Below are 12,764 nucleotides of genomic sequence, written 5' to 3' on the forward strand. Positions count from 1 at the left end.
AGAATCTGTACTTTTCCTTGTGACTAGGAGTGTATCTACTGTTTCTCAGCAGAATTCACAATTTGAGGACATTTATGATCTTTCAGCTATAATTAGACAATTGCACAGGCACAGGGACAAGGCAAACTTTTTTTCCTCCGTCTTTCATGCCAAAGCTCTAGTGCTAACTTTCTGTTTAATTCCCATTCTTTTGCAACTTTGAGATTACACTGCTGCAGTATTTTCCACGACTGCACTTTAGAGTTGCACAAAAGTTGCACAAAATGCAGAAGCTAGCAGCAGCTTGTTAACCACTCTGTCTGTGAGCACTGCCCTGCAGTGGGCAGCTGTTAGTCTTCTGAGGAAGTTGCTCTTGACCTAAAAACCTTAAGCTGTTTGGCTGGCACTCCTCTGAAGAATTGTTTTTTGACACACTGCCACACCTGTGGTTGGTGAAGTTGCTTTAGCTGCCAGGCAATTTATCCCTCAGTTCATTGACTGCAGAGGGAGCCTCAACAATAGACTTAGCGCATGTACCTGTTGGTTAGATAGCTAAAATCAAGTGACAGGAATCTCACCTTTCATCTCTTAATACTTGTCTTTGTGCCTAAAGAAAGAAACAAAGAGTTTAGGACTGTCAATAATACTGGATTTGCATATATATTTTTACATAAAAGCATACTTGCTGATTTTTTCCATGTGCAGACCTGATCTAAACTCTTTTGTTTCCCACCCTTTCAGCTTCTCCCTTTAAGCCACCTCGAAATCTGAGAACTTCTGATTCAACTATGTCAAGTTTCCGAGTAACATGGGAGCCAGCCCCAGGGAGAGTGAAGGGCTACAAAGTAACTTTCCACCCTACTGAAGATGATGGGAGTCTTGGAGAACTAATAGTGGGGCCATACGACAGCACAGTGGTACTGGAGGAGCTTAGGTATGGATATTCCCTCATGTTGGTTTTTGTTCTGTTTTGTTTTGTTTTTCTTCCTTTAAATAACTTTAGCCTAGGATTTTGTTTAATCTTGATCTGCTATTGAAATGCCTGGCAAAATCTACTGTAAGCAAGAAAGTAGTTTTGTCAATAAGCCATGAAGGTCTTGTTATGCCATCTCTGAAAGGCACCTGGCAGGTAGGTCTCTTTCTAAGATTATCCATTTACATCACTTGTGGTGTTGTCCCAGCAACTGAAGGAGGCAAAGATATAGGCTGGAGCTGTATTCTGTATTTCACATATGAGAAAGATAATATATTAGGGGAGGATATTTGGGATTTCTATAGTTTCCTCTTAAAAGTTTCTTGTCTCATGTTTCTCAAAAGATGCTTAGTTTAGTTCTTGATTCATTTTCTCGGAGGCTTGGATTTTTAAAGCAGGCTTCACACCATGTCAAAATCTGTTCGACAAGTATACTAAATATAACTAAAATTGAATCATTAACTCAAAGAATCATACAGTCACAGAATGGTTTGGGTTGAAAGGGACCTTAAAGATCTAGTTCCAACCTCATTGACATGGGCACCTTCCACGAGATCAGGCTGCTGAAAGCCCCATCCAACCTGGCCTTGATGTCCTGGGATGGGATACCCACGACTTCTCTGGGCAACTTGTTCAAGGGTCCTACCACCATCACAGTAAAAAGCTTCTTCCTAATATCTGATCTAAATCTACTCTCAGTTTAAAGCCATTACTCTTTGTCCTATCACTACATGCCCTTGTCAGAAGTGCCTCTCCAGCTTTTTTATAGGCTCCCTTTAGGTGCTGGAAGGCTACCATAAGGTCACCCCAGACCCTTCTCTTCTCCAGGCTGAACAACCCCAACTCTCAGCCTGTCTTCACAGGATAGGTGCCCAGCCCTCTTACTATCTTTTTGATTTTCCTCTGGACTCGTTACAAGAGGTCCAAGCCCTTCTTACATTGGTAGCTCCAGAGCTGGATGCTATACTTCAGGTGGGGTCTCACATGGGCAGAATAGAGGGTGAGAATCACCTCCCTTGACCTGCTGGTTGCTTCTTGTGATGCAGCCCAGGCATCACTCCCAGTCCCTGCATTTGCCTTCTGTGACCTTCCAGCAGTGTGGCTGGAGCACTTTTCAGTGAAGACTGAGGCAAAAATATAATTTAGTACCTTAGCCTTCTCCATATCCTGGGCAAACAGGTCTCCTGTTTTCTTCTTCTGTTTTCTCCCTAATCTTCCTTTTCTCATCGATGTACCATAGAAACTTTTATTGTTGCCTTTGATGTCCCCGGCCTGATTTAATTCTACCAGGGCTTTAGCTATCATAACCTGATCTCTGGCTGCCTGGACAATTTCTCTTCCCAGAATTAAATAACTTGAATGAGGAAGGCTATAAATTTAAGTATAGAGTGTAAAATCAGCTTTTAAACTGTTGAACTTCAGTGCCTTGTGGAAGACATTGGCTTCATATTTTGGGCTTCATATTTTAGCACCTTCTTTTCCATGAGGTTTTTTTTTTGTGTCACAATTTAATAAGTGAAGTGTTTAGCATTTAACTAGTCAAATGACTTTAATTAAAGTATACCTCCTTAACTATTTCAGGGCAGGAACTACCTATAAGGTAAATGTTTTTGGGATGTTTGAAGGAGGAGAGAGCAACCCTCTGGTTGGACAGGAGATGACCACCCTTTCAGATACTACTTCGGAGCCATTTTTATCTAGAGGTAAACGTGCCTGAATCAAAGAAAAGGCAGTCTTGTATTTTGGATTACAAAGAGACCAAAAGTTTACTACATTTCCTTTTTGTTTTTCCAATGCACATACATACTTGTTTACAGGATTCATTGCATTTCCTTCCCTGATGACATAAATCCTGGTCTCAAATGACCAAAAAGCATGGCCCAGTTTGCAATTCTAGCCCTCTGCACCCTTCAGACGATCTTAAAAAGATGATAATGCAGGCAACCTGTGTTTTCCTGATTATTCAAAGCCATCTGCATTGCATTTTCAAGCTGTCCACAGCTGTGTTAAATCACATAAGGTCAAATTCTTGAACAGAGATCATGGCTCATCTACAGGGGTGTTCACAGGAGTAGAACAAGGAATTTTAAGCGGACTGTTGGCCCTTTGCTTGTCCTTGTATGGTGGCTTTTCCTTTAAAGACTAAGATGATATAATGAACAAAGATCTGATAGTTGGGAATGTCCTAGTGTTAATGTATATTATTTAAGTGTATATTCAATATATTCACTGTTTAGTCTTTTGGTTTTTTACTGTAGTAGGAGGAGACTTTTTCAGAAAGGCAATTGCAGAGTGCTCTCTGGTATCTCTTTGGGAGTTTCTCACTGTGTAGCTAAATCTTTCTTTCAAGGTTTCTGTGAATGTTATGATATTATCTCCCTTTGGTGTGGTTAATAGGCCTCAGCATGATAATAGTTGTGCTCACCATACTTTCAGTTACACCACCTGAAGAAAATTTCAGGGCTTAGCCCTTCATGGGAAGTATAAAAAAGCAGGGCTGCTGCTGAATAGCCAAGTATACACAAATAAGTAAAGCCTGTTCTCCTCTGCCATTTCAATGCTTGCATAACCATCAGAGAGAATTTGGTGAGGAGAAAGAACCTAACTGCAAAGTCCTTTCAGAGTTAAAGAAAGAAAAAAGGTTTCTGACAGCTGACTATATTGTTTCTGTTTAGCCAACAATGGGCTGTGTAAAAATTACTCATCTTGTATATACTTTATTGAAACATTTTTAGGAACTTCTTAATTAATTGGTGTCCTCCTCTGTCTAATACTAGAGGGTAAAACTGAAAAAAACTCCTAAAATAGGCCATCAGTGATATTAGACTAAAGCTTTAATGGGGCTGGCAACAAAAAATTGCACCAAGAGTGGTTTGTTATTTTTCATCATAGTAGGTCTCATTTCTGTCTTCAATGTTATATTCTTTAAGCTAATTAGTTTTACTAATGCATGGATTTGAGTCATGGTTAATGTGAAAAATGAATTTATATCTTGGATTGTAAATGTAATAGTAAATTATTTATTAATAGGGGGGAAAAATCACCCTAGATCTGGCACATTTACTAAAATTTTCCATGTGGGGAACTATAGTATGTTGGAAGAAATATAAAAGTCAAAATAGATTAACTTTTATATTGTACATAAAGCTAACTTTAACATCCATATTAAAGTTATGCATGCAATTTTTTGAACTAACATGGTTTGACTTAAACCCTACTCCCAACTGATTTTATTGTCCTGACTAAAGACTAGATCTATATTTTCTGTGCAGAAGAGGATCATGCTTTTAACCCCCAGGTACATGGAATAGTTATATTCATGAGTCTACAGTGTTGGATCAATTCTGTGGAACATATATGAAATCACAATATCTTTCAACTGTGATGAGTGTGGCTGATTTTTCTCAATGGGATTTCTTCCATATAAAGACCAGAAGCTCTGATGGCAGGAAGCCAGAAAATTTGCAGCTGGTAACAAAATCTACAGGAAAAAAGAGAGAAAGGATTTTGGTTTATTTTGTTTGCACATGGCTGTGGATAAAATTATTGTGTCTTTCTGTTTTGTATAAATATTTTGTGATTTTCCTTGTGATGAAAACAGTATGATGCATATTTTATTCTGTAATTTGTAAACTGAAGATATCTGAAATAACTTCCTATTTTTTAGAAGATCGCAGCTTTATATAAATGTTTGTTCTTGTTTCCTCTGTATCTCTTGACCTGTGTTTATGCTTGTGTGTCTTCTCTGGATTGTGCTCTTTCCTTTCTGTACATGCAAACTTCTATACCATGTGTATTACTATATCTTTTTCCCCTGAAAATTGAGGAATGCAATTTATTTGAAAGTGATTGCAATATATGATGTTAATCCCTATTAACTATTACATGGTTGAAAATTAACCAGTAGTTTAGCTGTGACAGACTAAAATACCATAAAATTGTATAATCTGATAATACTCACTGCCATATCAGTGGTTCATTTAGTAGTCTTGTACAAAACTTCTGAAATCAAGTTATCAGCCATCTTTAAAGACCAAAACAGACAGTGACATGACAATAGAGAACACTAGCCTTGACATTTGCAAAGGCTTATTTTTAAAAGGAAACATACATGAAGAAATTTATCCAGCTTTTGCCATGGAACCACTGACTAGTGTGAATAATGCTCTCAAATAGGTCATACTTGACAGAGTGCCAGTGAATAAAACTAGAGCTATTTTGGAAGCTAACTCATGACATATGTCATCTAAAAGGATGGGGAAAGCAAGCCATCATGCTAAGGCTATATTTTTCTGGTTGACACGGCAGGTCTAGAATGTAGAACCAGAGCAGAAGCTGATATTGTGCTGCTGGTGGATGGCTCATGGAGTATCGGGCGGCCAAATTTTAAAACCATCAGGAACTTTATTGCCCGTATTGTTGAAGTTTTTGATATTGGTCCTGACAAAGTACAGATTGGTAAGTTCTCATATGTTGGAGGGAAAATGGAGCATAACTGCTACAAAGGCACATAATAACTGAGTAAATTATGGCTTTATTCCCAGGTCTTGCACAGTATAGTGGTGATCCCAGGACAGAATGGAATCTCAATGCTTACCGAACCAAACAGTCTTTGTTAGAGGCTGTAGCCAACTTACCATACAAAGGAGGCAATACTCTAACAGGTATGTCACAGTCCCAGGATTTTACTTAAGCTCCAGTGAAAACGATTCCAGTAGCTGACCCTGAAGTTAAGTGAAAACAAAAGTGCCCGTGATGAAAGGGAGTTAACAGTTCAACTCAGTATGGTTGGGAGATAACAGATCTAGCATAGGCTTATAAACTCAGGAGAAATCTGATAGAAGACATTTTGGGTGATGAAGAGCTTGTGTTGCTGTTGTGCCTGTGAGAAGAAAGAGGGTCATTTCCATGTCAGGGTTGGGATGAAGACAACCAGGAACCAGAAGAAAGGCTGGTGGAAGTCAGGAGGTTGATGCTCAATGGGTAAGAAGGTGCTGAATACTATCAGTTGCTGAGAAGTCTAAATGATGGGCTGCAACCTGATGCAAAATGCTTCTAAATGGAAGTAAACTGTGGAACTGTTGTCAGAGTGAAGTCACTAGGATGCAATAATCTCTTCTACCATGACTACTATACGAAAATAGTTTACAGTGATGGTTACTTTCTTTGTGTCATGCTAGGAATGGCCTTGGATTTCATATTAAGAAACAACTTCAAGCAAAATGCTGGCTTAAGGCCCAGAGCTCGCAAAATTGGTGTTCTCATCACTGATGGCAAATCACAAGATGATGTAGCCATCCCTTCAAGAAAACTCAGAGATGAAGGAGTGGAACTGTATGCAATTGGTAAGTATTATATGAAGAGATGGCCTGCAGCAGCCCCCTCCTGCCCATCTGCTAAACGCAGAGAAGTCGCCACATATAAAAGTACATAAAAGGTTATTCAAATAACATGTTTAGGGACTTAATTGCATGGTGTCATGCTTCACAGCCATAATTTCTAACAGGTTTTGCTTTCTTCTTCTCTTGTAAGGTATTAAAAATGCAGATGAAAATGAATTGAAGCAGATTGCAACGGATCCAGATGACATCCATGCTTACAATGTTGCAGATTTCCCCTTCCTGGCTGACATTGTTGATAATGTAACCACGAATCTATGCAACAGTGTGAAAGGTCCAGGTACAACACATTTTCAGTCTATTTCATCCTTTTTCCATTTACGTGTTTGCATTGCTAATTCCTTTTTATTACTTATTGGGAACACTCTGTTAGCCGTGGGCTGTTTTTTCAGCTGCTGGTGTGAGGGAGTTGTGCAGTCCACCTAGACTACCCTGCAGGGGTTCTTCCTTTCCTTCCAACAGTGACTATGTTATAACTAACGCAGCATGACATTGCTGGATGTGCCTTCTTTTTCTCCCCAGAATCGTGAAGTGTCTTTCTTAGTGTGTCAGCTTTTTACTCACTGTGGCATGTTGTTTGATAATACTTATCCAATGAGGAAAATTTTAGCAGCCCTGCTCTTTTCAAGTATTAGTATCTGACAGCCCAAAACCAAAGCTGGGCATGGAAAGACAGTAATGTTAGCTGATGGTTCTTCAGTGAAACACTGGTGTTGAAAGTGGAATAGGAATTACAGGGAACTTGTTTAGTCTGGAGTGTGTTAAGGTGAGCTATCTCTTCATGCAGTTGTTCTAAGAATTCCTGAGGAAAAAGAAATATAAGCAGCTACACAAAGTGGATTTTTTCACTTCTGTTAAGATAAATGAATATCTTTTAAATTTGATTCACTCTTGCAGGTGATTTGCCAGCCCCTTCAAATTTAGTTATTTCCGAAGTGACACCTCGTTCTTTCAGACTGAGATGGAGCCCACCTCCTGAGAGTGTTGATAGATACAGAGTTGAATATTATCCTACCTCTGGAGGTAGCCCTAAGCAGGTTAGTATTGTATGTTCATCTTTGACATCATCCAGGATAACCTTGGACTTCCACATCAGAGTAATATCATTCTGAATTTGTGCTGTGTATGATATAACAGCAAATTAAAAATGCTCCTAAGGTCTAGAATATCATGCTTTGGTAAATGATACACAAAATTACAAAAAATAGGAGTATATGTATGACTTTGATTATTTTAATATCATGAATCCAGAAGTAACATATATTTCTTACAAAGAATTGTCTTGTATTTCTAGTAATTCCTTTATTTCCATATTCCACTGTCATATATTTAGTTGAAATATGTCTGTACCAGAAATTTTCTGACCATACTCATGGGTAGGCCCACTGTCCTTTTCACGCATTTTCTTCTTAGTAGAAACAAGACAGTGGGGGATACAGTTTGTAAGAAGTGCTTAGATTAACACTATATGACTCCAAACTGTTTATTGCACAGGATCAAACTTATCTTGTGGTTATTACTTCTCTACACAGAGAGCCAGTGACTGGCAACCCTTGGTTCTAGGAAATCTGAATTGCTCATTATGCTTTTTAACCAGATAGAACACTATTTAGGAGAACGAAGTGTTTAGAAGAATGAAGTTAGGTGCCTCTGAGTACCTAGCTGTGAATTTCCCATCTCTGAATGTGGCTTTTAAATCTCAACTCATGTTTGACTCATGGAGAGTTCAAGATTTGGCCTTTGATTAAAGTTTGAGCTGTCGTTCCAGTGCACACTGACTTTATAATTTGACTACTTCCTGGCATTTCTGTTCGGCAAGGTGTTGCTAATGCCTTGTGCTGTAACCATCTAGATTATCCTGGATTTTGAAAATTTTCCCGAAGTGGTCCTTTTCCCCTCAGTCCTTTCTTTATGTTCTTTAGTAATATAGAAGTGTAAACCACGTGTGAAATCAGAATGCACTGTAAGTGATGCTAAGTAGATCCAGCTCAATTTGAAACAAGTCTCTGTCTGAGATTTCCCTACAGCTTGCTTTGCAAAAATGGTATATTGTCAGACAAAACGTATACAAAATTAGGACCAGACTTTATTTATCTCCTTGTCATTGATTTCTGCAGTTTCACTAGGAATGACTGCTTTTCTTAGAGATAAGATTACAAACATGTTTCTCTTAAAGTGATTAACATTGCTTCTCTTGTAGTTTTACGTAAGTAGGATGGAAAGAACAACAGTTCTGAAAGATCTGCAACCTGAAACAGAATATGTGGTTAATGTGTTTTCTGTGGTAGAAGATGAAAGCAGTGAACCTCTGATCGGCAGGGAAACAACTTGTAAGTTACAAATGGATCTTGAATAATATGTTAACAGCCAATTTGGCACCTGTTCAGTAGAACTTTTAGCACTATGGGTTTTCTTCTTAGCAGATGCAAAATATTTAATTTGAATTACTAAACCATATTGTGTTACTCTGGTTGTTCAGAGCTTGTTGTTCGGAAAACTTCCCCAAAGTGAAACTGCAATGTGGTAGAATATATTTGTCCCAGCTTCTTTCTAGGCCCAAAAACGTGGTTGTACAAAACTAGAACAACAGACATGAATTACAAGACAGAGTTTATAAATTCCTGAAATCTAATCATAAACAAATGCTTACTCCTTCATTTTTATGCTAGGTAATTAATTCCTGCTATTACCAGACAGAATTATTTCTAATTAGCAAAAGCCAGTTCAAGACAGTTATGCCACTTTTATGAGTTAGCTATATTTCTCCTATGAGCTGTCTACATAATTGATTTCAGGTATATTTATGCTGAATGCAACATAGGGTCACTCTTCTGTCTCTTTAATAATATTGAATTTTTGCTGTTCTTTTTAGTTCTCTTGTATTAGGCTTGTCAAAAATCCTTAAAATACGTGTATAATTTTTATCAAGTCTCTGTTATTTTTTGATATGGTTTTATGGAAACTTTTCCTTTATTTAATAATTTGAGAAATACAGAAAACAAAGAGAAAGGACAAAACCCCTCTTTGTACAGACCCCCAGCCAGTCATATTGTTTCATATTAGAATTTTCATGTGAGTTAATGTTGCTTTTTAGAAGACTAAAGCGTTCCAGTGCAGACTTGTAAGAGTTTTAGCTGTGTATGTAGAAAATCTGTAGCCACATTCAAAATATGACGACCATTACCTCATTCATAAACTAAGAATTTAAATACCACTGTTTGCAGATCACCTCTCTACTACCCATAATATGCCCTAATATCCAGGTACAATATTCTCAGTGATATGACCTGTGATATTAAATATGAAGAAGCTGAAAGAAATAAATTAATGTATATTTTTTTATTTGACAGTGCCAATCTCTTCAGTTAGAAACTTAAATGTTTATGATATTGGATCAACTTACATGAGAGTGAGATGGGAACCTCTCAATGGAGCTACCGGTTATTTGTTAACATACGAACCTGTGAATGCCACAGTCCCAGCCACAGAGAAAGAAGTAAGAGAATTTGTCTTTGCTACCTGTACTCTACCAAAAATAAATTAAGAAAAACTGTTAGACTATCATAATAGTCAAAAGACTGGCATGTACTTCTTCAAGTGCAATGAACTTACTGGGATATTATATACAATGACATCAGTCAGGAAATTGTAAATATACTGTGAATCTCACAAACAAAATTCCCTTGAAGTTAAATCATTGCTTGCTTTTCTGCCATTGCTTTCTTCAGTTTTTAAACATGGAGTGTTATTTTTCATGTGCAGATGCGTGTGGGACCATCAGTGAATGAGGTGCAGCTGGTAGATCTCATCCCCAACACCGAGTACACTTTAACAGCTTACGTATTATTTGGTGATATGAAGAGTGACCCACTCACCACACAGGAAGTGACATGTATGGGCATCTTGATTTTTGCTTTGTAATTGCTTCAGCAACATTTAATTTTATTTCATGCAACAGTTTTTATATCATCTGTTTCATTTAGAAGACCACCTTAACCATGTTTTATGTATTTTCTAACATTCATACCCTTCCCAGAGATCTCAAAGGCAATTTCAATGAAAAGGATCCAGCTACTAAAAGGGGAACAAAATAATTTTTAACTTGAATAATGAAGGAAATCGTGAGATCACAGTGTTTTTAAAAGGTCTTGATTTTGCTTGTATTAATTTAGAAACCTTGTTCCTGAGTTCAGACATCCTCTTAAGTATAGAAAATACTCAAAAAATATGTCATATAAAAAAAAATAGATCTAAAAATGGCTTCCTTTTTTATACCTTTCCCTAAACAATTCCTATTGGCAGAGGCATGCTTCTGGTCTAGATGCATGAAACATGGCTACTTTTATGTCCTTAAAAATTTTAAACCATTACCCATAGATGAAAAGTGGCTACTGTCACCAAAAGTCATGGTCTTAAGCCCTGATACTTCTGGAAGCATTGTAGTCATAATTTACAAATGTGAAACTAGCATAGTTTATAGCTATTTTGCTCATTGCTGGGAAAATAAACTCCTGAAGTGTCTCATCTAATGCCCAGGACAACGAACTTCTCAGAAAGTGGTTGCTTCCATTCACTGAAAAGAATTTAACTGAAAGACATGAAGAGAATTCACTTCCATCTGTGAGAGACCTATACCTCTGCTATGAATAGCATTCACTTACTACTACCATTATTTTTACAGTACCTTTGCCTGGACCCAGAGGTTTAACAATTCAGGATGTTACTCACAGCACCATGAATGTCCTTTGGGATCCTGCCCCAGGAAAAGTTCGAAAATACATTCTACGATACAAAATAGCTGATGATGCTGATGTAAAGGAGGTAAAATATTTAAAGTACAAGGAAAGAGTTTTACTTTGAAAAGTTAGATTACTAAAATAATAGTAAAACTAGTATTATAACCCAACACTGAGAGTAAAGAACACCAGTCCATGGTGATTTCAGTCAGGAAAGGGTATTGATTTCTTGGAAACTGATTGATAGATTTCTTCCTCCTCCTGAGAGGAAAAAATCCTTAAACTGACTGGAGAATTTTAATATGCTTTGGTAAATAGTAGTTTCTACTCTCTGCTTAAGTATCATCTTCCCAAGGTCTAAGAACAGCTTACAATTAAGAGAACAGGATAGTGGAATAAAGGTATGTTAGCCCCTTTGCCTACTGAGAGAACATGTGTGACGATTGTTAGAGATGTCTTTTAGCTATGTGCAGGCTTTCCTTAATTGCACTACTAGGCATAAGCCAGCTCTTAGAGAATTAAATTTGTTTTTTTAAAGGAAATAGAATTTTGTAAAGGTTCAGTCTGCATCCTTGTTTCCAAAGGAATAAAGCACTGAATGACCCACAAGTACTATGTGTATAATAATGTTTTGCAAGGGAATTAGTAGGGAACACTCAATATTCAGGCATAAATTTAAGGGTAAATGGCAAAACTTAGTGCAGAATACTTCTTTGTTTTTCAGTGCAGGAATTTCTGCAGAGTAAGAAAATAGAAAAATTTGCAATCCTTTAAGTCATTATTTTTATTCTTAGGTGGAACTTGACAGACTCAAAACCAGCGTTACTCTCTCTGACCTTTCCTCCCAAACACTGTACAATGTAAAAGTTGTTGCTGTGTATGACGAAGGGGAATCCCTACCAACAAATGCAGAAGCTGTCACTCGTAAGTTTTCCTAATAATCTTTCTTGTGGTTGTTTTTGCCTTATGTTTGATTTAAGTGATGTGTGTGTTGCAATATGTTATACAGTTTAGATGGAGCTCTAATTTAATCTGAGAAATACTTTACTTGCACTTGTAGCATTATCTGCAATAAAATAAACCACAGGAATCTTAGATGAGTTGTGTCTTACTGCAGTGAACACTGACATCGCAGTCTCCAGAGATGTGAAGAGCAACTGAAGCAAAACTATTTCTATTTAAAGACTGAAGGAGAAGTTTAGGTGTATAACGCAGTACTTGTACTTGTCGCACGACCTCTGGCGTGCCCCAGGTCAGAGAGAGTCCAGCTGCGTTCTTCTGTGCGTTGCTGAAGTGACTTTGGCATCAGGATGGGTGCTGCTGACTGAGCTAGCTAGCTGGCTTCTTTGCAGAGGGAACACGGCAGGACCCGATGGGATCGGCTCACGTTAGCTTGGAGACAAAGGAAGAGAGAGGCTGTTCTGGTCTGGCTCCTAACAGGTTTATTGTTAGAAGTCTCGCAACCCAAACAAGCTGGGAAGGGATGGAATGCGATGGGAATGCTCCCCAGAGGCTTGTCCTCAGTTTTACAGAGAGTTTGAAAACCGCGGTGAAAGGGGAAAACAAGCAATGAGTTACAAGCCAGGGGGAGGATGCAATTCAACAAGAACCACTGGGGGAAACCGAGAGGCGGGAGTTATAACAAAGAACCAGCGAACAACCGAGTAACCGGGAATT

At 38.0% G+C, this 12,764-nt stretch overlaps 1 protein-coding gene across 1 annotated transcript in view; it reads left to right on the top strand.

Moving 5' to 3' along the window:
• The window catches only part of COL12A1 (collagen type XII alpha 1 chain), a 100,956-nt gene that overhangs the window by 37,293 nt on the left and 50,899 nt on the right, over positions 1-12,764 (top strand). The window contains exons 16-27 of the mRNA XM_082302941.1: positions 721-913; positions 2,534-2,655; positions 5,261-5,410; positions 5,497-5,616; positions 6,133-6,297; positions 6,485-6,631; positions 7,249-7,388; positions 8,552-8,681; positions 9,702-9,847; positions 10,114-10,243; positions 11,033-11,172; positions 11,882-12,011. Of these exons, the coding sequence (XP_082159067.1) occupies positions 721-913; positions 2,534-2,655; positions 5,261-5,410; positions 5,497-5,616; positions 6,133-6,297; positions 6,485-6,631; positions 7,249-7,388; positions 8,552-8,681; positions 9,702-9,847; positions 10,114-10,243; positions 11,033-11,172; positions 11,882-12,011 (1,713 nt within the window). The remainder of the gene's footprint in view (positions 1-720; positions 914-2,533; positions 2,656-5,260; positions 5,411-5,496; positions 5,617-6,132; positions 6,298-6,484; positions 6,632-7,248; positions 7,389-8,551; positions 8,682-9,701; positions 9,848-10,113; positions 10,244-11,032; positions 11,173-11,881; positions 12,012-12,764) is intronic.

The sequence above is a fragment of the Coloeus monedula genome (assembly GCF_965178545.1).
Source record: "Coloeus monedula genome assembly, chromosome: 2".
Lineage (NCBI taxonomy): Eukaryota > Metazoa > Chordata > Aves > Passeriformes > Corvidae > Coloeus > Coloeus monedula.